At 55.3% G+C, this 21,924-nt stretch overlaps 1 protein-coding gene across 2 annotated transcripts in view; it reads right to left on the reverse strand.

Annotated features, from left to right (window-relative positions):
- Window positions 1-8,491: 8,491 nt before the first annotated feature.
- ALX4 (ALX homeobox 4) overlaps window positions 8,492-21,924 on the reverse strand; it is a 39,908-nt gene continuing 26,475 nt past the window's right edge. For both annotated transcript variants that reach the window (XM_074809813.1, XM_074809815.1), the window contains exons 2-4: window positions 19,438-19,748; window positions 11,495-11,623; window positions 8,492-9,431 (exon numbers count right to left, since the gene is read on the reverse strand). In XM_074809813.1, coding sequence (XP_074665914.1) covers window positions 9,108-9,431; window positions 11,495-11,623; window positions 19,438-19,748 — 764 coding nt within the window. In that variant the 3' untranslated portion in view covers window positions 8,492-9,107. The remainder of the gene's footprint in view (window positions 9,432-11,494; window positions 11,624-19,437; window positions 19,749-21,924) is intronic.

Below are 21,924 nucleotides of genomic sequence, written 5' to 3' on the forward strand. Positions count from 1 at the left end.
AGACAGGGTGAGTATGAATTTTTTCATCGTTGTTCTTAAAGGCTTGCATGTTTAAATTTTTACTAGGACTGTTGCAAAGCGTGTTCTTTTGTAAACTGAAATGTAAACTACACGTAGTTCTTGGAATCGTGGGTAGTCTCCTCCATGTACTTAAAGCAAGAAAAAAACATTCTGCAAAGTTGTATTAGATTAAATATATGCTAGAAAGTGAGCATCCAATTGCTAACTTCAGTCAGATCCCAAAGAGTTGGGAAGAGCAGAGCAAATCCTAGGCAAGTGTCCCACCTAGATTGTCTTTTCTCTTTAGTTTTTAGGCTGGAAGAAGTAATTTCTGTCCAAAAGTGCCAGAAAACTGAACACAGTATTCTTTGCATCTTTCTGTAGGATCTGAAAGTTATCCCACGAGCAGGTAGTCACTTCAGATCTCTTGCTAACATTGGTATGTAGACAGAGATGGCATTTGCTTAGCAGAAGAATCAGCTGGAACACTTTTGCTTTACTTTTGAGTTGTGGATCCTTCAGTTGTATCTGATGCTGTTGGGAGTGCTTGTAGGGTGGTGTAAGTTTTTGTTATGCTGCCTGCCACTGCTGTGTCTGAGCACAATAGATTGAGCTTCACAGTCCTCTTGCTTGGGCAAGATCAGCCCCTTGCCTGTAGCTGCAAATAAGGAAATGGAGAGAAGCTGTCACATACCCAAGGCCTTAGGGGTTGTGTGGGTAAAACCAGGACTGAACACCAGTATCACAGGTGTGTGTTTTAGCAGAACGGCCCCACTTTTGTCTGAACTGTTGTTTGGAGTTTGGGGTAGCTCAGCACCAAGGTAGAGGACCGTTAGCCTTGACTTTCAGTGTCAGCATGCTTCAGCCTGCCCTGGCTTGAAGCCATTTAGTGACATTCCTGTGCACTCTGTGTAATTTCAGCCTGATGGAAATGGCTGTAATGCAGTCCCACCTCTGCTGATCTTCAGGATTCCCCTGTCTGCAGCTTCTTGTGGTTGCTTTGAAAGCGAGTTATGTTTCCCATTAAAGGATAACAGCGACAATTGAGGTAATTAAGTGGAGTGGCATGGAGCTAGCAGCACGCAGGGAGCTTTCCGACTGAAAACAGTGCAGCTCAGAGGTTCTCCCTGCAAGGCTGCCTGTCTGCTGTCTTCATTTGTCTGGAAAAGGACCCAGTAATTCTCCTTCAAATTTCCTTTACTCATTCTGAATGCCTGTTTGCATGAATAGGAAGTGCTCCTGCTCCAGACAAGCGTGACAACTCTGCAGTGTCTGTGGACTGAGATCAGTGCAACTTGGCCGTGATTTCATTAGTTCTGTGAACCTGAATCAGTGCTCAGTACCAGGCTGTATGCAGGGGGGAAGACAACAGATAAGGTGGGCAAGGGGAGAACCAGGTGTCTCTAAAGAGAAACAATCCATGTTGTGACTATTTCTACAGAGTCATAAGAAAAAGAAAATACCAACTTAATTATTAAGGCACATCTATTGGATTTTTAACCTAAATTTTAGTTGGCAGGGAACTGGAAAAAGGTGAAAGCTGGACCCTTAAGCCAACAAAGGTGTGAAGAACTTGGGATATACAGACCCACATGAGGTGAGATGTGGTTGCTGTTGCACCCTGTGCTTTTAAGGATGAAGCTCATCTCTTATACTCCCCACCCCCATTCTGTGGCACAGTGGGAACTTGTAAAACTAAAAGCCAAAGCCTGGGACTGACTGAAAAGTGCCACTCGGGGCTATCTACCTGCCCAGTGTGAACACCTCGCGCTCATCCAGTAGATAAGCCTTGGCAAAATATCTGAGGTTTTCAGGCCGAATTCTTTACGTTTGCTGCCGCATGTCTGTGTAGCCCTACACTCAAGAAAAACACCGTTTCTCACCTGGTGGTCTGGCCGTTTGAAAACTTACTGGTCCTTCTTTTACAAAACCTTTCTTTCAAAGGGAGGGCCAGGTCTCAGCCGGGTGCTCGGCACAGTTAGTGCTGGGTGCCTGTGGCGGAGGGCTGGCCGGAACAATACCCCCTTTGCCACGCTTCCTACAAGCAGGCAGGGGAAAAGGTTCGAAGCAGAGAGGACCGTAAAATGAGATCCAGGAATTCAGCAAGGCTACAGCGAAAGGAGCAGATTGCTAACTCGGAGCATCTGTCTTTGCCCTGTGAGTAAGTTACGAACTGAAAAGCAAGAGAAAGTGGAAGATCCTTTCACAAATAATAAACACTTGTTTGTCTCAGATTAAATGCAACACCTTTACATGTGGGCCCCAGCTGGCCGTAAGTGGATGCACCTTGCATGGCTGTTACCTTCCTTGCCAATGAGAAGATTGTTGTACATCCATCTGCTTAAAGGTTAATAACCTGCTTTTAAAAAGAGGAAGAAAAAAGACAAATCTGTTTAGTTTACAGGAAGAAAAAATTGTTTTTCATTAAAACTGCCCGAACTTTGCCCTGCCTCAAAGTCGCATTCCCCAACAGAGAAGGAACGTGTTAACCTAGGTGCTGTAGCCACATCTCCCAGAGAGAAATTTTTCCATGTGTTTTAAACAACTCCTGTAATGCCAGTAGGAAAGTGCAACTTCGAGAAAAGAATGCACATTTCTAATCCGGGCCCTGCCACTACCTAGAGTTTATAGAGAGATTTTTTAGCTCCTTGGCAATGTTCAGGCCAGGAGCGATTTCTGATGTAAACCCATACAACCAGGATGTTACTGAAACTGGCTTTAGGCTCTCAACAGCCTGAACTCTGCCAACATCTGGAGATTCTGGCTTTGAGTGCTCGGGGAGGGAAGGAATTTTTCTCCTACAAGTGAGAGGAATGGATAAGCTTGCAACAGCACCTGCATTATCCATTTCTTTGCGAGATGGAAAACAGCCACGCTCCATCTGAAGGGAGCTGATGCTCCCAGCCAACTGATGGAAAGGCCAGAGGCTCTCTGTGGGTCTTGGTGGGTTGTTGACAGCTGCTGGGCACCTTCTCGGCTCTGCCTGAGCACGAAGGGCACTTTCCTGTTCACCCAGCACCTCGGTACAGGGCCTTGGGCTCTTCCCTGGTGCCCAGGCTGGTGGGTCTGTGGAGTCTGAAGGAATCGGGGTCACAGCTGAGTTTATTCACAGAGTGAAAGCAGCAGAAAGGGCCCTCCCAGAACGCAGTTTTCCCCACGTTGGGATGGGGCAAGAGCTGTGCCCTGGGAACCTGTGGGGCTGAGACAAGCCCTTCCCATTGCTGCGGGGAGAAGTGAAGCTTGGAGGGCCCGTTCTGCCCCACCGCCTGGTGAACAGCGTCTGGCTGCTCCCCTCCGGGGAACCCGGCAGAGCCGCGGCTGAAGAGAGAGTGGGTGAGGCTTGGAGGCTTCTGCCCAAGCGGAGCCGGGAGCGGGGGAGTGTGACTGCACCTGCGGGCACACGGGTGAAAGGAGCGCTTTTAGGGGGAAAGGTCTCCCCACTGCCAGCCCTGGGCGGCTTCTCTTGGGACTTCAGGAGACCTCGTGCCGCCGTGCCCCGAGCGTGACTGTGCTGTGTCAAAGCGGCGGTGCCGTAGCACGGGGAGCCCCGGGTGGCTCCATCCTCCTCTCTTCCCTGTGGCCAGCGGCGATGCCAGGCGAGGACGATGCCAGGCGAGGGCGATGCCAGGCGAGGCCGAGCGCACGGTCAGAGGCGGAGATGCCCTCGTTAGCTGGGAGCTGGCTGGCAGGATGTTCCCGCGCCTGGCTGCTGGCTGTTAACCATCTCCTTTGTACGGGGAGAGGCAGCGGCCTGTGAGCTGCCACCTGTTGTTAATCTACCCCCGGCTAATCCATTCTGCACTGCGTCAGCAGTTCAAAAGGGCACTGTTAGTATTTTTTGCCAACTTCAATTAACGTGAGATTTTGGAGGCCCCTCTGATCACATTTCATCTGTCATGAGTCAGGAACAAACCAGCCAGATTGCAGTTGAGAGGAGAGAAGAGAAGGAGTTTATTGCAAACCAAAACAACAACAACAGTGTTTGTGCCCCCTCGGCCGGGGTGGTTGGGGAGCAGGGTCCTTCCCAGCGATGCCACTCCTTGCAAAAACTGGAAAAATGAAAATTGGGGCCCAGAAATTCCAGCCCTCCCCACCTCCCAAAAAAAAAAAAAAAAGGCAAAAAAAAAAAAAGCTGCAAGTGCAATAACTTACTTCAGAAAAAGTTAAAAAGAACCAAGCTGCAAGACTGTTTGTTCTTTTTTAATATTCCACTGTAATGAACTGGTAATACATGGCTGCATAGGCAATAACATTGCATGGCACAAACCTCACATGGCAACATTTTTAATGATTTTTTTTATTCTTTTTTTCCTGAACTTTTTAAAAACTTTTTTTTTTTTTTAATATGTTCTACCCCAGGCTGTTAAGCTAAAGAAAAAAAAAAAAAAAAAAGGTTGCGTTTATACAAGGTTACAATATTTTACAACAAAAAAACAATAATATTGATTGAGGTTTGTTTTCTTTCTTTCTCCCAGTCTCTTTCAAACACTGCACACCTAAACCGATATATTATTATACATTGAAAACTGTCCTTCAAAATCAGTAGTATAAAAGTCCTAGCTCTACCTACCTACCTAGCTATGTGGGGGGAGTGGGGAACCGTGTTACCAGCAAAGAGTTAAGGGGGTGCAAGGCCGCTCCATCGCCTCTTCCCAGCTCCCTTTGGGAAGCTGCAAAGGGCTGAATGACTTTCCGTCCAATTCTGCCCCCCTTCCCATTTGGGTTTAATTTCTCCTTCGCTCTGTTTGCTTTTTGCTGTGTCAGTCAGAGCAGCAAAATAAACACGGGGCTCTGCCTCTGCTTGATTATTTTTTAGACCTTTTCCAGGAAACTACCTTTTGTGCCTTTGTTTGTTTGGAAAGTGTTTTACAACGTGCTGCCCGGTCCGAGCGTACTCTGGGAATCAGGGAAACGCGCCTCCCCGCCCCAAAACACCTCCAGCACCAGAGAGACCCAGCCGGCAGCCCCGCTTGGGCAGCACACGGGGTACACCCGGCCCGGGTCGGCGCTGCGTCCCCGGCGCAGGTAAAGCCACGTGTGCCACAGCTCTGCGACCTCGCGTGGGTCTGTCACTACCCGTGGCCTTCCCCGAACGCCCTGCCCACGCTCACCACTCGGGCCAGGAGCGCTCCGGTGGGGAAGGGATGCGCACGCACTCACACGCTGCCGTGGGCTCTAGAGGAGAGGGAGGCTGCTTCTCCTTCACCTTGCTGTCTCGGGCCTCTTCCCCGTGTGCTCTAGGTGCTGGGGCAGCGAGCCCCAAACTGAGTAGCCTATTCCAGAGGAGGCTGCCGGAGCGTGGCCGCTGGCCAGAGAGCTTGCCAGGAGCACGGGCAGGCTGGCGGGGGGCTGTGTGCCGGGGGCTGACCTGGCCCCTGTCTCGCTCCTCTCCATGAGCTTGTTCAGGCACTTAAGAGCTCTTAAGAGTTTCGACCCTGCAGGGCCCAGCGAGCTCAAGCCTGGCTCACCACTGGTTTGCAGTTGCTACCAAAGCACTAACTGCTGCTCGTAGGCAAGAAGTGCCTCAGAGTACTCAGCAGCAAGTGGTACCCAACTGCTTTTAAGCCAGTGCCGGGAGCCTGTGCCGCTCTCACTATTTATATCCTCCTCGTCTCAATGCGCTGGGATGTCTCTGGTGTTTCTAACCATGGGCAACATAGGGCAGCCTCCTTGTAGGGTGCCTGCTGCACAGCCAAGGCCAGGACTGCTCAGGAGAACATTTTGCTACCTCCATGAGGCTTGAGAGGGCAGCTGGGTGAGCCCAGCTAGCTGGGTGCCGTGGGTGCTGCACCCACGGGGGATGCCGCCACGGGCATGGCTGGTGTCGGGGCGGCTGGGACTTGTGAGACATTTTGGTGGTGGCCGGGGACGAAGCTCGCAGCTTCCAAGGCAAGTCCAAGCCAGGGAATTGCAACTCAATATATGGACAGGAGTAAAGTACTAAATAAGAAATAAATAGAGAAGAAAGTCATAAATAGAGTTGAAAGGTATTAAAATAATAATAATAATTAAAAAAGACATCATCATGGTAACTTGAGATTGCAAGAACAGCACTGACCCTGTGACCCTTAAGAAATGCAGTAGCCGCAGGTTGGCTAGATTAAGATACATATATATATATATATAAAAAAGTATATATATATATTTATACAGTTTTCTTGTTAATTTAACAGCTAGTTTAAAAACCTCTTTTAAATTAATTAAAAAAACGTGTGTAAATACAGATGCACATAGCTTAAATCTGCCTGAATAACTGCTTTCGGAGGCTTCTGAGGGGAGCACCTTCCAGCGTGACCCACGGGTGCGGGTGCTCCCTGGGGCAGCACCCAGCGAGGCGAGGCAGAGCCCAGCAAGCGGCGGGGCTGCTGGTGGCAGGGGCTGGGAAGGCAGCCCTGTGGCAAAGGGGCTCTGGGGAACAGCATCCCCCCCACCTCGCCTCGTGATGCTTCCAGGCAGGCTCAGGGCCAGGCACACGCAGTGGCGTTTAAAATAGATTGAGTGAGTCCAACATGTGCTTTGCACGTGGATTTTAAGGTGAGGGAAAGCGGGGGACAAGCCTCTGTAAATGCCAAGTCTGCTGCCAGGAGACGCTCCTCTCTAACAAGACAAGGGATACAGCACTTAATCCTCTGGGCTGTTAAACAGCTCGGTTGAAATCCTGGCCCCGTGGAAGTCCGCGAGGAAGAGCTACCCTTTAACTTCAGTCAGGAGTGCAGCTGAGCTCTTGAATGGCTGCAGCCCCCCGTTGGAGCTGCCTTTGGTACCTGCAGGCCACGCAGGACCCGTCCCCACCCACCCCACCACCCGCTCCTCAGCTCTGCCTGCTGCTGTCTTGCCTCGGCCCTTCGCGGGGTTGCCCGCTGACCGTGGGAAGCATCATGCTCCCCAGCCTGCCTGGGAAAATGCTCTCAACACTGTGCTCTGCTGCCTGCACAAAATCTGCCAGAGAAACCGCCTCTGCCGCTGGTCTCTGGGTGGCTCAGGACCCTCAGTGGCATCTGGGGTGCCCAGTGGGGGTGACGTACACCCCCGACTTGTCAGCGTGATCGTGTCTGGTTCAGTGCTCAGCATCACTTTTAGCTCCTAAGCCATCATGCCTGATGGCTCAGCTGAATGTTTAAGCTGGGACATAAGTCCTGGCTACTTGTGATGGGAGAGGCCTTGGTCGTACACCTGGTGTTGTTAAATGCGTGCTGGTTCCCTGTGAGTAGCAAGGAAGGCAGCTCTTCGCATTTCTGAGGAGAGAAAAGAGACAGTACTGCTGGTCTTTCCTTAATCCAATAAATATGTATTACACTGGATCTAGCAACGGTGTCTTGTTTAGGTCGTGTATGGCAGTGTAGGCACTACAGAAATACTGGTCTACCTTGTTAACCTGAAACCTGACATTTGGTTGTAGCTTATTTGGAGCCTTTTGCAAGACCACTGAATATTCCTGGACCTTGGACTACAAGATCCTGAGCATGAGGGAGGAGGGTAGGGTGACACGCAAATTTTTATGGGAGTAAAATCGTGGAGTTCCCTTGCGAATCTCAGAGACGGCTGCCCCAGCTCAAGCTCAGCCTGCATAGCTGCACCATGTGGGTGATAGTGCTCAGCTGACCTTCAGCTTCTCCTCGGTGATTATTCAGTGGGGTAAAAGGATGTTCCAAAATTATTCCTAGCACTGCGAGATCACTGAAAAGCTTGTAAAAGATTTAGCCTTGCAAAGGTCTGAACAGTTAGCGCTGTGCAGGGAAGAGCACTGGCACGGAAAAGCAGGGAGGCACGTTGGCTCAGGCAAACCAGGCAAGTTCTGGTGTCTCCTGCTCCCTCTCTGCAAGGCGAAGAGGATCCGAGGTGGCTGGAGACAGGGCAGCGTTGCCTCGTCCAGACTCGGGTCCCTTCCCCGCCTGCTCCCTGGGCCGTGCCCCACGCGGAGGTGCCCGCAGCAGCTGTGTGCAGCAGGGCCCTGGGGCCGCAGGGGTGCAGGGAGGGACTGTCACCGCACGGATCTGACCCCAGGACAAGGCGTGTGAGGAATTCAGTGGCCTCACACAACCGTGGCTGCGTGCTAGTGCTTGGGCTGTTTCTCAGAGCAGTCTCTTTGGGGACCTGTGGATTTACGCAGGAGCTATACTCCCCTCCCATAGCTGCTGCCTCTAAATTGAGGGTAGTAATTCCAAACATAGTGAAAGCCAGGGAGAACGCTTTGCTGCCTCACCACGCATGGGAGCCTCAACATCGACCACGACCGTGGCGAAGCAAACCCCAGGCGCTCCCTGGGGCAGCGAGCCGTGCTGGGAAGCTGTCGTCTGCCGGGGTGCATCTCTGGCTGGGCCACCAGAGGGCTGGCAAAGACTCCCAGCATGGTAGCACCATGCCATGTTGGGAAGAGAGACATCCCCTTCACAGGCCTCTATGGCTCTGTGCTTCATCTCAGACTGCAAGATGGAGAGGAAGCAGGGTGGAAGGAGGTGGGCTAACGTTGCCTTCTTTCTAGCCTCGGGTATCTTCCCAGCCTTGTTCCCCGCTCAGCTGTGGGGAGTCGTGGCTCCCGCTAAGAGAACGGGAGCAGCCTGAGAGGTGCCTCTTTGCTGGTGCCAGAGTCCCCATCCAGTCCCCTGCCCGGGGCAGAACAGATCTGAGCAACACTGTTGACAAATCAGGAGAGGAAGACGTGTGTGTGTGTGTGTGTGTGTGCGCGCGCGGCACGTGTGTGTGTATGAGGGGTGGCGGGATGGAAGAAGCCACTGAAATGCCAGCGGGCTCTTGCTCTTTGGAAAGGCAGATCTGGTGTCAGAAAAAGGAGCGGGGAGAAAAAATGCCCAGGTTATTGGGGAGGTGGCGGTGAGAGGGGATGCATCCCAACCCAGATCTCCCTGGAAGAGGTGCTGCTCCACAGCCGCCCTCTCCCTGCCTGATCCCAGGAAGCTGGGAGCTGCCACGTTCATGCTGGAAACACTCCACTTACGTTAACATATGTACTTTATACGCCTAGGGTAGCTAAAAGTGCTGCATTCAGATCCCCGAGGAGGCAACTGCTGTCTGGAGTCCAAGCGGATGGATTTATTCGGCTGTCCCCATGTGCTCTCTCCGTGTCGCGTGGGCGCTGGGCTGCAACCCTGTCATGTCGCCCAGGAGATCGCGGCACTGTGCTCCTTCGCTTTCATCCTCAGGGCAGCGATGCTGGAGGTCTTGCGGTCCGGCTCGCTGTTCAGCTCGTAGCCGTTGAGGCCGGGGCTCATGCCGGCCGTGCCGAAGAGGCCGCCCATGTGAGTCTGTCCCACGTGGCTGCCGGGGCCGGAGACGCCGAGGAACTCGGAGACGCCGCCAGCCGCGTGGGGATGAGCATGGGGGGACATGCAGGAGGGCACCGTCTCGCAGGGGACGACGCAGGCGGGCACGGGGGAGGCGGCTCCGTTGTTGCCGATCCAGGAGGGGTTCTGAATCTGGGGGTGGGAAGAGAAACGTCAGGGCTGCCCCGCGCGGGACGCAGCCGGTGGCTGGCCCTGGGGTGGGGATACAGCGTGTCCAGCCCCGGCCCTGCTGCGTGAGGCACAACTGGTGTGACGGGGGGACAGCATGTTGGCCCCCGCCAGCAGCGGGACCCACAGAACCCCCAGAGCCAGCAGCTCCCCTCCCAAATCTGTATGCCAGCCCGGACAGGGGCAGGGAGTGCGGGAGACTAACTCATAGGGGAGCAGAGCCCTCCTCTGCCATAGTGTCTCTCTGTTCCCCCTCCCAGCCATTTCTCTTTTTTTTTTTTTGCACCATGAGCACTTCTTAGAGCAGGGATGCTCTCAGCACAGAAAACCCAGTGTCATCCGCAGTGTTTCTGTGGGCCTACCCACTCCAGAGGGAACCGGCAGAACGGGATGCTGCGAGACTGCTGATCTGCCCCTCCTGTCCCAGCTCGGGGCTTTTTCGTGCCGCACAGACGTGCCCGTCGGAGCTGAGCTGCCAGCAGCCCCCAGCGCAGGCAATTTCCCTGCCCCTCTCCGCAGCGGTGCTCGTTGCCCCTTGAGGAAGCATCACCCACCCCGCTGCAGAGCAGAGCCCTGCGGGGCCTACAGCGTCGCTCATGGGCTGATATCGCGGCAGAAGAGCGGGGGGCTCGGCGTCTGCTGGAGGTGGGGGGGACAGGAGCACACAGGACGAAAGCAGGGAGAAGGCAATAGCTAGCTGGAGTCAGAGAGCAAAGGGCCCTTCATCCCAGTGCCCCACTGCACCGCTCACCCTTGGGCCCTCTCTGAGCTCTTACCTCCTGCAAATTTTGTGGTTTTTTGATCTCTAGGGCTGGGAGGGGAGGGCAGTACGGCAGGAGGGAGCAGTATAAGTTACAAAGGCAAGAGAAGGGAGTGCTGAAAAGGCTGCTGAGAGTGTCCTCTGCTTGAAAAGCTGCTTTGGCATCTCTCAGCTGTTTCATAAGGGCTCCTTGTTCAGTTCGGGGGAGACGCCAAGCAGGAGAGAGGTCAAACGCTCTTGGCTTGGCTGCGGGGGAGCTTTGGTGCGGCGCTGGCTGGGGAGGTGGCTGACAGCCGGGGCGTCAGGGCGGGGAGGGCTCCAGCCGATCTGCGAGGACAAGTCGGGTTCAGAGCATCACGCCCGCAGAACTGCACCCTCCAGCAAATTCTGGGTGGCGGGAAAAGGAGTCGGCAGGGCGGAGGGAGCACTTTGCGGGGGCAGAGCCTAGCCCTCGAGCTAATGAACGCTCGTCTGCCCTGGCATGGGCTGAAGGCAGTGTTGTGAAATGGGGGGTGGCCCAAAACTTAGGAGGCTACTGTGGTAACAGGTTTCCCAGGAGAGGAAGCTAAGGCAGGGAGGGAGCTGTGTCACCTGCCTCCTGGGCCAGGGCAGGAATGGTTTCCACAGGCCCCGGGAGCAGCCCCATATATCCCAGCGAGGCTGATCCCACCCTTCCTTTGGAGCAGAAACCCACGAGTCCCTTGGGAAGCATCCCTAGACGTCACTGAGTGCGCTGTGGGTACCGCAGCCCAGTGCTGGGAGACTTCTGTGGGAATTTGCCAAGGGAAAAAAACCCTTTTGTCCAACTGCCTAAAGAAGGGACATGGAAACCCAGGCATGGCAACAGGGAGCCTTCCTGGGAACTGCTGGTCTTTAGGCCCGAAACAGCCTTTTGGACCTTTTCCAAACCACGAGGAAGTTAGTGGGTAGCAGCACACTTGATGGGAGAAGGACAGCAGAACGTGGGCAGGGTGACCTGTGCCCAAACGGTGGCTGCACAGTGTCACTCAGGGCTGGGGTCGGTGCCTGCTTTTGAGATGGCAGCTCCAGGCCAGGGCACGAGGGAGCCAGGCAGGACACACGGCTAAATAACTCCTGGCCCTTCAGTGCGTGGCCATATGGCCCCAGCCCCAGCACTTTTACAGTCTTGCCTGAGGGCAGGAGGATGAACCTGAGAAGCAAAGTGTCACCTGGGGGGACTGGGAGCAGAGGTGGTGTGTCCAGCAGGCACTGGAACCATCAGGCCAGGCTGGGAGGATGCACTCACCTGGGCGTAGTTCTCAGCACGGGTGAGCAGGGGCAGCTCGTAGGCGGTGGAGAAGTGGGTCCGGACCTGCTGCATCTGACCGAACCGCTCCCGTTTGCGCCATTTCGCTCGCCGGTTCTGAAACCACACCTGGGGAGAGGGCGACAGGGGGGCTGTGAACAAAAGGGGAGCTGCTGGCTGTGGCTAGGAGCCCGGCAGCCCCCCAGGAGCCCACTGGCTCCACACAGAAGCCCTGAGGGGGAGCAGCATCCTGCCCCGCATCCCTTGGAGGTCTGGGGCCAGCCTGTGCTCCCACACTGGGAACACCCCAGGCAAAAGGCGATGCCCGTCGTTCGGTGTCCTGCCTGTCTGGGGACGGTCACGGCCTGGTTTGCCCTGGCACAGCCCATCTTCCTCACACCCCTAAGTCAGTGTTACCCGGGTGCTGCCCGTAGCTCTCGTGCCGTCAGCCAGGCTCAGATGAGAAGTGTGAATGCATCCCCATGTGCTGCTGCTAGGCTGAAATCAGCAGTGCTGGGGCTTTCCCCAAGCCTAATCCTGGCTGTGATGATGCCACTGGCTGAGAGCTTGCAATTCTCACTGAACTCTCAGTCTTATTTTTCTTAACTGTGGAAAAAAAAAAAAAAAAAGCATAACACCCCTTCCCTCCTTAGCTGCAGGAAAGGACAAGTGCCCTTCTACGGTGTTGCGTGCCCTTTGCTTTACACCGTGTTTTCTTTGCAGGGTTTGCAGCTCTGCTTCACAGTGCTGCTCAGATGCCTTCAAGGCAGAGGAAAGACCAAAACTCTGTTTCTGCTCTTATTTTTACTGGCTTGACATCAGTGTGGATTATTGCACTGTTGTCAGCACCACTGCTCCTGATTTGCATCAGCCTAAGAGAGATCAGAGCCTGGCCCAGTGTCTTCAAAGCCTCTTGAAGCTTGTGAGTCAGGGAAACACATCAATCAAGAGCCGCTTTGAAGGCACTGAGAGATGCAGGCGATCACCAGGGGCTGGGTTGTGCAGGTCACGCCAGTGCATGAAAGGAGCAGTCCTAGAGCCGCTCGCTTCTGCTTCGAGTTTTACACGGTGACTTGCGGAGGGGGGGACATCGCTAACCAACAGCTTGGCCCTGCCTGCGCCTGGCCGTGGGGCAGATCCGCTGCTTGGCAGGCGGCTGGAGAAACCAGACGTCGGGTGGGAAGCTCACATCTTCGGAGGATAGCGGGGCGAGCCGGGCACTTGGCACAGGGTGGGGCAGCGGGGCGGCTTTTGGGGAGGGCAGGAGAGCGGTGGCATTTGCAGCCTGCGTCAGCAAAGCTAGGAGCTGCTCCAGGGAGAGACGGGCCTGAGGGTCTGTGGTTTCTGGTCTGAGCTGACCTTCTTGCTTGTGCTGGAAGGGTTGTTTCAGGATGTCCTGGTTCAGTTTCCCCCTCCCCGCCATGGCGGCAGCCTCGTGCTGGTCTCTCGCAGCTCCCCACCGCCGCCAGCCCCGTGGTGCGCGTGGGCAGCTGAGGGTCCGGCCGTGCGCTGCGGCCTGCCCGTGCGGGCTGCCGATGGTGCGGGGTTTAGTGCCCGTGGCAGTGCCACTGGGCCATCCACAAGCCAACCCGACTAGCCATACCCAAAGCAGCAACCTGATATTAACCCCCCACCCCGAATCAAAAACCCCGTGAGGATTTTCAGCAGGTGCAAAAAGCACCAGCAGAAAGGTCTTAACGTTGCCCCAGCTGAGCACACGCTGCACATGAAGAGTGTCCTACTGGAGCAGGTTTGATGCCCCAGGCATCTGTCTGTTTTTCTTCTACCTCTTCTTGGCACAGCCGCTCCAGCCCAGCTGCAGGCCAGTCCCAGGGCTGGCCCAGATCATGCCGCTTTGATCTGCAGATTCAAAGTTAGCGGTGGTGACCCGGTTCCTCCTCGGGCGGAGGAGGCCCCGCTGTGCACAGAGGGGTGCAGAGCAGGTAGGGAGCAGAGCGCTGGCTGTGCACGAGGCCGGGGCAAACATATGCCAGGCATATGCGGCCGTCCCGCTGCCCGCCGAAGGCACGGCTGGCCTGCCCGCACACCTGCGCGGCCGTGCAGGGGAGCCCGCCTGAGCATCCCGCTCTGCAGCGTGACCTCCGAAGCCATTGGCGCGGGGTCTGTGCGCTTGGCTTCCCCGGCACAGCGCGGCAGCCGTCCCGCCGGAGCTGTGGGGAGGTTTCCTGGGGCTGGCTGAGGCGGAGCGGGGTCTCCACGGCGCAGGGTTTTGCTCCGCTGCTCCTCATTTAGGCGTTGGATTGAACTGGCGCTGGCAGAGCAGAATGGTTTAAACTGGCAGTTCCTGAATGGCAGCCTGGTGGGCCGGGAGGCTGTGGCAAACTATCGCATTAGCCTGAAAAAGAAGAGTGTCTTCAGTTCAAGTGCTGGTGCCCGGGACGCTGGAAGCACTCCAAGGGCTGGCAGTGAGCCGCTGGTCCAAAGTGCTTGTGACAAAGTTGGAACCACTTTTTGAAGTTCTCCTTTCTCCTCTGGCCCAAGTCCTTTTAGGCTGCTTGGTACCTTGCAGTCGGGTTTCTCCAGACCCCCACAGTGCTCCAGGGAAAGCAGGGCAGGCGAGGCAATGTGTAATGCAAAGACGTCAGCAAAAAACCAACTAATCCTAAGTATTTCCTTAATCTTAGAAGACACCTGCTTTTAAAAAGCAAATCTAAAACCCAACAAAAGCCCATTTTCCTTTCATTGTCTGTCACCTTTTGTCAAGAGAGGCTGCTATGGGACAGGGATGTGACAGTGGAGGCTGCAGCTCTCGGTGCAGCGTGTCCTCGGGGGTCAGGACGGGGTACTTTGTGCAGGGCTAAGCAGTCACTGTGGGCTGCATCTCAGTGTTAACAATTAGAGTGGGAGTGTAGGGTAATGTCATGTATCTGACTCCTGCAGACAGTGCTTTGATAAGCCCTGACGTACCAAATCAGCCCTATAAAAATCTACAGAACAGAAAATGTTTCATGTCTCCATAAACATTCAGCCATATGCTGGTACCTAAATCCATATGCATACACAACTGACGTGCTGCGGGGGGTGGAGAGGCCGGGGACAGCCTGAGACAAAGAAGGCAGGAGGCTCCTGCTCGCTGTCTCACTGCCGCCACTACCCCGGCACCCTGGTGCTCCTGGTCTGCCCCTGCCACCAAGCCCCAGGTGCCCTGCACGGGGCACAGGTGGGTGGGCTGAGCTGGGACCTCACCCAGGCCCCTCTGGCCACGGCTGGATAATTGGGAACTGCATCGCTGAGTTTGTCCTCCCTCCAAGTTAAAGAAAAAGGTGATTTTTTTTCTCCTCTCTCCTACCTGCCCCGGTGCAGCGGTGGAGGGTGAGGTTGGCCTCTGCACGTGTGGTGGTGGCCCAGCGGCAGCCACGGGGCCAGATCCAGCGCAGTGCCCCACGCCCTGTGCTCAAACCCCGCTCGCTGCATCGCTGCCCCGATGCACATGAGAGCTGCCTGCTGCGTTCAAGCCTCTTGTGCTCCCGCTCTCCCCTGGCAGCCTCACAGCATCCATTCTCCCCATCCCTGTCCTCTGGCCCTGCTGCCCTCCTCCTTCCCTCCCTCTGTCTGTCTGTCTGTCTGTCTCCAGGACCCCATCCCTCTGCGAAAGGCCAGGCCGTCTCCCTCTTCCCAGAGATGGCCACCAGCCCTTTGCTTTCCAGCCTGCAAGAACAGAGCCAGAATTCATCCTTGAGCACTGAAACTGGACACCATTTTATCAGTGGCCTGGAATGGGAAATTGGAGCCTGGGATGAGAGAATTGAATAACTCGAGCTTGTTTTCATTTCATGTTTAATTTCCTGCAGGCTTAGCTCAGTCTTTCCGCTCCTTCCACCAGCCTCCCAGGGTTTTATGGGGGAAAAGGGATCAAGATATATTACTTCTTGCTTTGCTTTGCTTTTTTTCTTTTCTTTTCTTTCCAAGGCGGTGATTTTGCTACAGCGGAGTTTGACATTTCCCTCTCACTTTCAAGCCCCCGCCGCATCACAGGGTCACCGCTGAAAACATTTCATTAACGGTCGCAGCAATCATAAGGCTGGCTCTGAGGGGGGCTGGCTGAGGGGTTATATTCCCTGGCTGTGAAGCCTCCTTCCAGCCCCATCTCTTTCCTCTCTGCCACAGGGCAGGCCAGGAGGCAGAGATACTCACAGCCCAAGGGAGATGAGCAGCCGGAGCCATGCTGGCGTGGGCTTGGGTTGTGTATGTGTGCATGAAAGGGGAAGGAGCCATGTGTGAATAATACACGTGTGTGTCTACCATGTTTCTCTAGTGCCACCGCCTCAGACATCTGCTGCAGCCCTGGGTGGGCTCAGGCAGTTGCTGGTACGGAGCAGGAGCTCTTTCTGGGGCTCTGCAGGCCCAGACGTGGAAGAGGAGGAGAAAGGAATGGGATATGCACTCTGCATGATGAAAACATCCCCTTGCAGGTTTGTTTCGGAGCCCGCGCAGCCTCTCGCTGGCTGGGTGGCTCTGCCTCTGCACAGGGCTTACGCGTGGATCCCGCTTCGGAAAACAGGGACGTGCAGTAGCTTAATAGTATTTGGCAACAAGAGGCCAGGTTGTGGGGGGCAGGCGGGGAAAACGTTGCATTGCAGCACGGGGGGAATGTGACATTGTCGGACATCAGCACTGACAGCTGGAAACCAAGCAGAGAAATGGAGCAGGAGAGGGGCCAGGCTGTGGGATGCCACCGCTCCACAGACAGCGTGGCCCGCCCCATGCCCGCTGCTGGCATGAGCTCTTCTCCAGGCACCGAGATCTCCGGCAGCTATTTCACTAATGAAGCGTGAGCTTGGGAAAGGGATGGAAAAAACCAGAGCTGCCACTTGCCTGTCTGGGCTCCGCATCTGCTCCCGCCTGCAGCGCGGCGGCTGGTTGCGCTCCTCAGGGAGCCGAGCCTGGCCGGAGGGGACGACCTCCAGCCAAAAGCTGGCTCAGCCGTGGGAGGGAGCATCACACCTCAAACCGGCTGGGCGCCTCGCCTTCCTGCCGCTCCGCTTGGCTTCGTTCAGCCTTGCAGGCAGCTGGAGATGGCCTCCGTGAAATCATCCCAGGACACTCGCCGTCCCTTAGAGGACTTGGGAGACCTTCCTTGGGAGAGGGACTGTTGAGCAGCCAGAGCCCCTGCCAGCTTAGCAGAGGGTTTCTGAGTACATAGCGGCTATTTGGCTTGCAGGAGGAAAGAAGTAAGGGGCTTGTGGCTTTTTTGTGATTTCCACCCTCTGCCTTGGCCCTTGTTAGGCCCTTGGGCCTTGCAGTAGGCGTTTGCTTCGCCATCGGTCTCCTGGGCTGCTGCCTCGTGCCCGTGCCCTCTTTTCAGCTGTGAGCTGATGGCTCTTGCTGCTGCGGTGCTGGCAAGGGGAGGCCCCAGCAGAGCAGAACTGCTCAGAGGGGTGGGAAGGCCAAAGCCAAGCCTAAACACTCTATAACACAACCCAGAGCTGGACACAGGTGCTAGGGTGATTCACTAAGGCCCTGGCCCAAAAGCCTCCCTCGTGAGAAGCACAGCCCTGTGCCATCAGCAAAGAGACCTGTGCCACCCCAGGCTGTGTCCCCACGCCTCCCGGGGGCTGCCACCGCCGTGCCAAGCCTGAGCAGCTCACTAGCCAGCAGCCCTGGCTCCCTGGGCACCCTGGGGTGCCCCTGGACCTGCCAACCAGCACCCACAGCGCTGAGCACTGTGGTACGAGCCTGCTTGGTTCTCGCTTGCCAGTGCCAGCGAGTCTGTATTTCCACTGGTGGCACGGCAACCCTGCATCACAAGGCTGGGTGCCAGCCCACAGCCCAAGGGACGGGGTCCTTCCCAGCAGGGCTGGGGGAGTGAGTGAAATGCATGAGTGAAGTGCAGAATCACAGAATCACAGAATCATCTCGGCTGGAAAAGCCCTTGAAGCTCCTCCAGTCCAACCATGAACCTCACCCTGACCGTTCCCAACTCCACCAGATCCCTCAGCGCTGGCTCAACCCGACTCTTCAACCCCTCCAGGGATGGGGACTCCCCCCCTGCCCTGGGCAGCCCATTCCAACGCCCAACAACCCCTTCTGCAAAGAAATCCTTCCTAAGAGCCAGTCTGACCCTGCCCTGGCACAGCTTGAGGCCATTCCCTCTTGTCGCTTGTTAGTTGGCTCAAGAGACTCATCCCCCCTCTCTGCACCCTCCTTTCAGGGAGTTGTAGAGGGCCATGAGGTCTCCCCTCAGCCTCCTCTTCAAGGACTAAGGCTCTTCTCGGCTGCTCATGGTGGGGGCTGATGGGCTGCTTGTCTCAGGGCAGGGTGAAACCCCCAGGCTGCCCCTGCCCTCTGCCAGATTTCCTCCCTGCTGCCTGGGGAAGTGCTTCTACCCTCAGCTGCAGTGTTACCCAGTGGTAAAGTGGTGGAAAAAAACCAAACCTGAGATTGTGGGGCATATGTACTCAACTTGTGGCTTGCATCTGCCTCGCCTGCCCTGGCTCTGCTAGCTGGCCCTGCACGCTAGCTGCGACGCTCTAGCTGCACACCCTGGCTCAGAGGCGAGCAGGAGGAGCTCGCCACCCTCCAGCACCTCATTCCCGAGTGAAAGGGATTTCATGCGCTGTGCAGTCGGTAACCAACTTTCCAGGAGACCCCATCAAGCACTTGTGCTGTGGGCCCTGGGAAATCAAGGGCCGCATCCAGTGGCAGAAGGAAAGAGCTGACATTTGTAGCGCTGCCTTCCCCTGCCCATCCCGCAGCGCTCAGCACGCTACACGCGGGACCAACGGGAATCACACTGCTTTCTACTGAAATTCAGCCGTGTCCAGCCTGAAGAGAAACAGCTGTGGGGGAGAAGAGCACACCGGTTCTGCAAACCAACCTAGGCAAGCAGAAAAGAAAACCCAGCAGCCAGTTGAAACTGGAAATAAATGTGCAGACTAAAATGGACTTAGGCAAGGATGCTGGCCTGACTGCTTCGACTGTTTGCAACAACTACTTGTAAAGGTTAGAGCAGAGGGCAAGCCAGGCTGCCTGGCACCTGGGAATCTTTCTGGTAGAAGAGGTACAATCAGATGTCTCCACAGGCCAGATATTCTTGATAGTAATGCAGGTTCTGCAGGTGGTGAGCTGATAAATGCCTGCAGATGGAAGTCATGGGATTAGCTGGACTGGAGAATGAGAGCCTAAGCTTCAGCGGGACCTTTGATGGCCATCAAAGCGTGAGCTGCAGATGTCCTCTCCAAGTGATGGTGCTCCTTTTTGCACGTGCTTCTGAGCTCTGCTAGGCCCTCGGTTTAACCTTGACTCGGAGGAGAGAGCGGCACTCATAGAATCGTTCACTCCTTCAATGCAGAGTTTGGCTCTGCTGGACCCCCAGGTTAGCTCGGGGGAGCCAGTTCATGCGGGTGTGACTGCAGCGCGGCTGTTTGACTCCCCTGCTCCTCGCGAGGTGGTGGGAGCACCTTTTTGCTCCAGATCACCAGGCTCTGTGCAGTCTCAGCGCCCACTCAGCTGAGCAGGCGACAAGGGCTGCCTCTCCTGTCTCACCTCACACTCACTGGTACTGAACATCCTGGTCACCTCTGCAGCCCCATCTTGCCAGATAGAGCCTATACTGTGGGAAAGCTTGCTCCCACTCAGACTAATGAACCTGTGTCCCCTGCTGACTCTCCTGAAGAAAGTATTTTTTGTAATAGCTTTGTTTAGGGTGACGGTGAAGCTTACCAGCCTGCCACCCCATTAGTTCAAGGACAGGAGGCGTCTCTGTGAACACTGGAGCTCAGGACACCAGCCCAAATAAAGGAGCTGACACTAGTGTCAGACACGGACGTCCCTCCCCATCCATCCCTGCTGCAGAGGTGTGCCAGCCTGTGGCACAGCAAGGGACAACAAATTTGCAGGGCTCGTGGTTTCATTCCCCAGAGAGCAGGGGCTTGTTTGCAGCTCACCCGCCCCTCGCCCAGCCCCAGCCCATCCTCTGTTACCTGTACACGAGCCTCGGTGAGGTCTGTCCTCATGGCTAGCTGCTCCCTGGCATAGACATCTGGGTAGTGGGTCTTCTGGAAGACCTTCTCCAGCTCCTCCAGCTGGTAACTGGTGAAGGTGGTGCGGTTCCTCCGCTTTTTGCCCTTGTTGCTCTCCGAGTCAGCCTTGTCCATGGGGCTGGGAAGGTCCGTGCTGGCCCTGTCCTGGGGCACTTTCACCCCGGCCTCCTTCACACTGAGGTAGCTGCTGTCCATTCCCGAAGGGTCAGAGCTCGGCTGCAAGTCGGCCTCTCCCAAACTGCTCTCCTTACCTATTTGGGTGGGGACAGAAGGGCAGGTTTGAGCAGGGTGGGGAGTGGGGGAGAGAGAGAGAGAAGAAAACAGATGTAAACCTTTTGACTAGTTGATTGCTTCAACCAATTCAAGCTAGCCATGGCAGCTGGTCCCCAAATGCAGGCAGAGAGACTACAGCACCCTGGGCAGAGGAAGAGGAGGGAGGCGAGGCAGAGGGTTGCCCCGGGTGCAGGAAAGCTGCTGGCCTCAGCCTCGGTGGGTGCTGGAGCTCAGCTCAGGGGTGGCACAGGCACCTAGCTGGGCTGTATTCAAGGGAGGAGGTGGCTGTTACGGCACAGCCCACGGATGCCAGCACAGCCAGGGAATGAGAGGTTGGGGCAAGCTCTGCCAGCTCGTCCCAGTCCCGCTCCAGGATGAGCCCAACACGCTCACCGGCAAGACCCTCCTTCGCCATCCCACCGCCCACAGTGGGATTGAACCCCACAGAGCACTGCATTCCTTGGTCCTGGCCCCAAGAGAGGACAGAGGCATCCAAACCCAGGCCTCGGATGATGGTTCCCAGTCACCAGCCCGTCTGTGCTCCTCTACTGAATAACACACGGTAGGAGACCAGGGGCACAAAACACACGGTTGAAAACCATGCAGCCACGCATGGTGCTCAGTGGGATCTGTTTTCTGCTTGGACATCCCCAGGTGATGGTGGTGTGTCAGCAGAGGTGTTCCTGACTGACCCCCCACGGTCACCCCCACAGCCTTCTGTGACTTGCACTGCTTTTGGCAAAGAGGAGATGAACAGCACTTAGTGCCACAGAAAAGGTTGGTGTGAGACACCTACAGAAACACCCCAACTTGTGTGCAAGGCAGGGAAAAATGAGAGGAGTCTGGCAGCAGCCTGGGAGGCTGTTGCTGCCTCACTGCCCTGAGCAATTAATAACTAGTGGGCCATGATGTACGAGAGCAGTATGATGATGCAGGAGTCGGACACTTCAACCACTGCAGTGAGCTGGTTCCTCTCTAAGGCTTAGCAGCTGTGAGTAAAACCACCTTTGAGCTTCTGTAACGGGGCATATGTATCCTTAGGGACAGGCAAAGCGCTGTGATGGGGCACCCTCTCCTGCCCACCTCCTGCCTCCAGTGACAGTGGTGTCCCTTTCATTCACAAGTGTGCTGCTATGCCAGCAGGACCCTGGTGGGGACCCGTGGCAAGTGGCCATGGCTCTCGCTTGCCTGCTGCCACTGCTTTGTGCAGCAGGCTGTCCCCAGACCAGAAGAACAGGGACTGGCATGAGCGACTGGCCTGCCCAGCATATGCTGCCCAGCGCAGTGTCACAGCTGCCCACGTTTCTGGCTGGGCTCTTTGGACAAAAAACCACGGTAGCCCTACTGCAGGGTTTAACCTTGAGGCACTCTGCTAGGCTCCTAAAGGTCCGGGAAGGGAAGGGTGCAGTGGTACTTCCTGTCCATGCTCTCCTTACCAAGCCAAGATCATACCAACTGGCTAATCTTTTTTTTTTTTTTAAATTTCACATTAGCCTATTTTTAAATGTTCTCAGTCCAGGATCAGTCTTTCTGGGAAATAGCTCCACCATCGAGTGATGTCCCCACAGGGAGCTTTTCCCCAGCAGTGTCATATCCAGGGTTATTAATGCCAGCTCAGGCATCTTAGCCCATGCCTTTGGAAATCCCCATTTTTTCCAGCACTCGTCCCTTGTTACAACACCCTTCCACCTAATTCCCTGTATATTTACAGCTTAGCCCTTCTGTGAACAGCTCTGTCATGGCTTCGCAGCCAAAAGCCCATGAGTGGGCTTGTGAGGAGGTGTACATATCCTCGCCCGTTTCTCATTTTTGCAGCTGAAAGGCTGTATTGGGATGAAAAGAGGAGAGAAAATGTACACATCACCCTTGGGCTTGAGGGCAAGGAAGGCCCAGGTTTAAGCTTGGGAGGATGAGCTATGAAAGGGATTTGAGAAAAAAATTGCCTGGATGAAACCCAGAGAAAAAAATGGATGAAGGCACCAGAGGTGCAGGAGCTATATCTGCCACTACCACCCTACTGTGTTTTCACATTTATTGCTGTCTCTAATACTGTGCCCTCAGGCTTTTGAGGAGCTCCCTGTAAAGCTCAGCAAAGTCTGATGGTGTCTATCTCAACTCACTTTGCTTTGATCCTTAGGAACATTTTGCCAAGGT

Source organism: Strix aluco, chromosome 31, assembly GCF_031877795.1.
Source record: "Strix aluco isolate bStrAlu1 chromosome 31, bStrAlu1.hap1, whole genome shotgun sequence".
In the NCBI taxonomy this organism is placed as follows: Eukaryota; Metazoa; Chordata; class Aves; order Strigiformes; family Strigidae; genus Strix; species Strix aluco.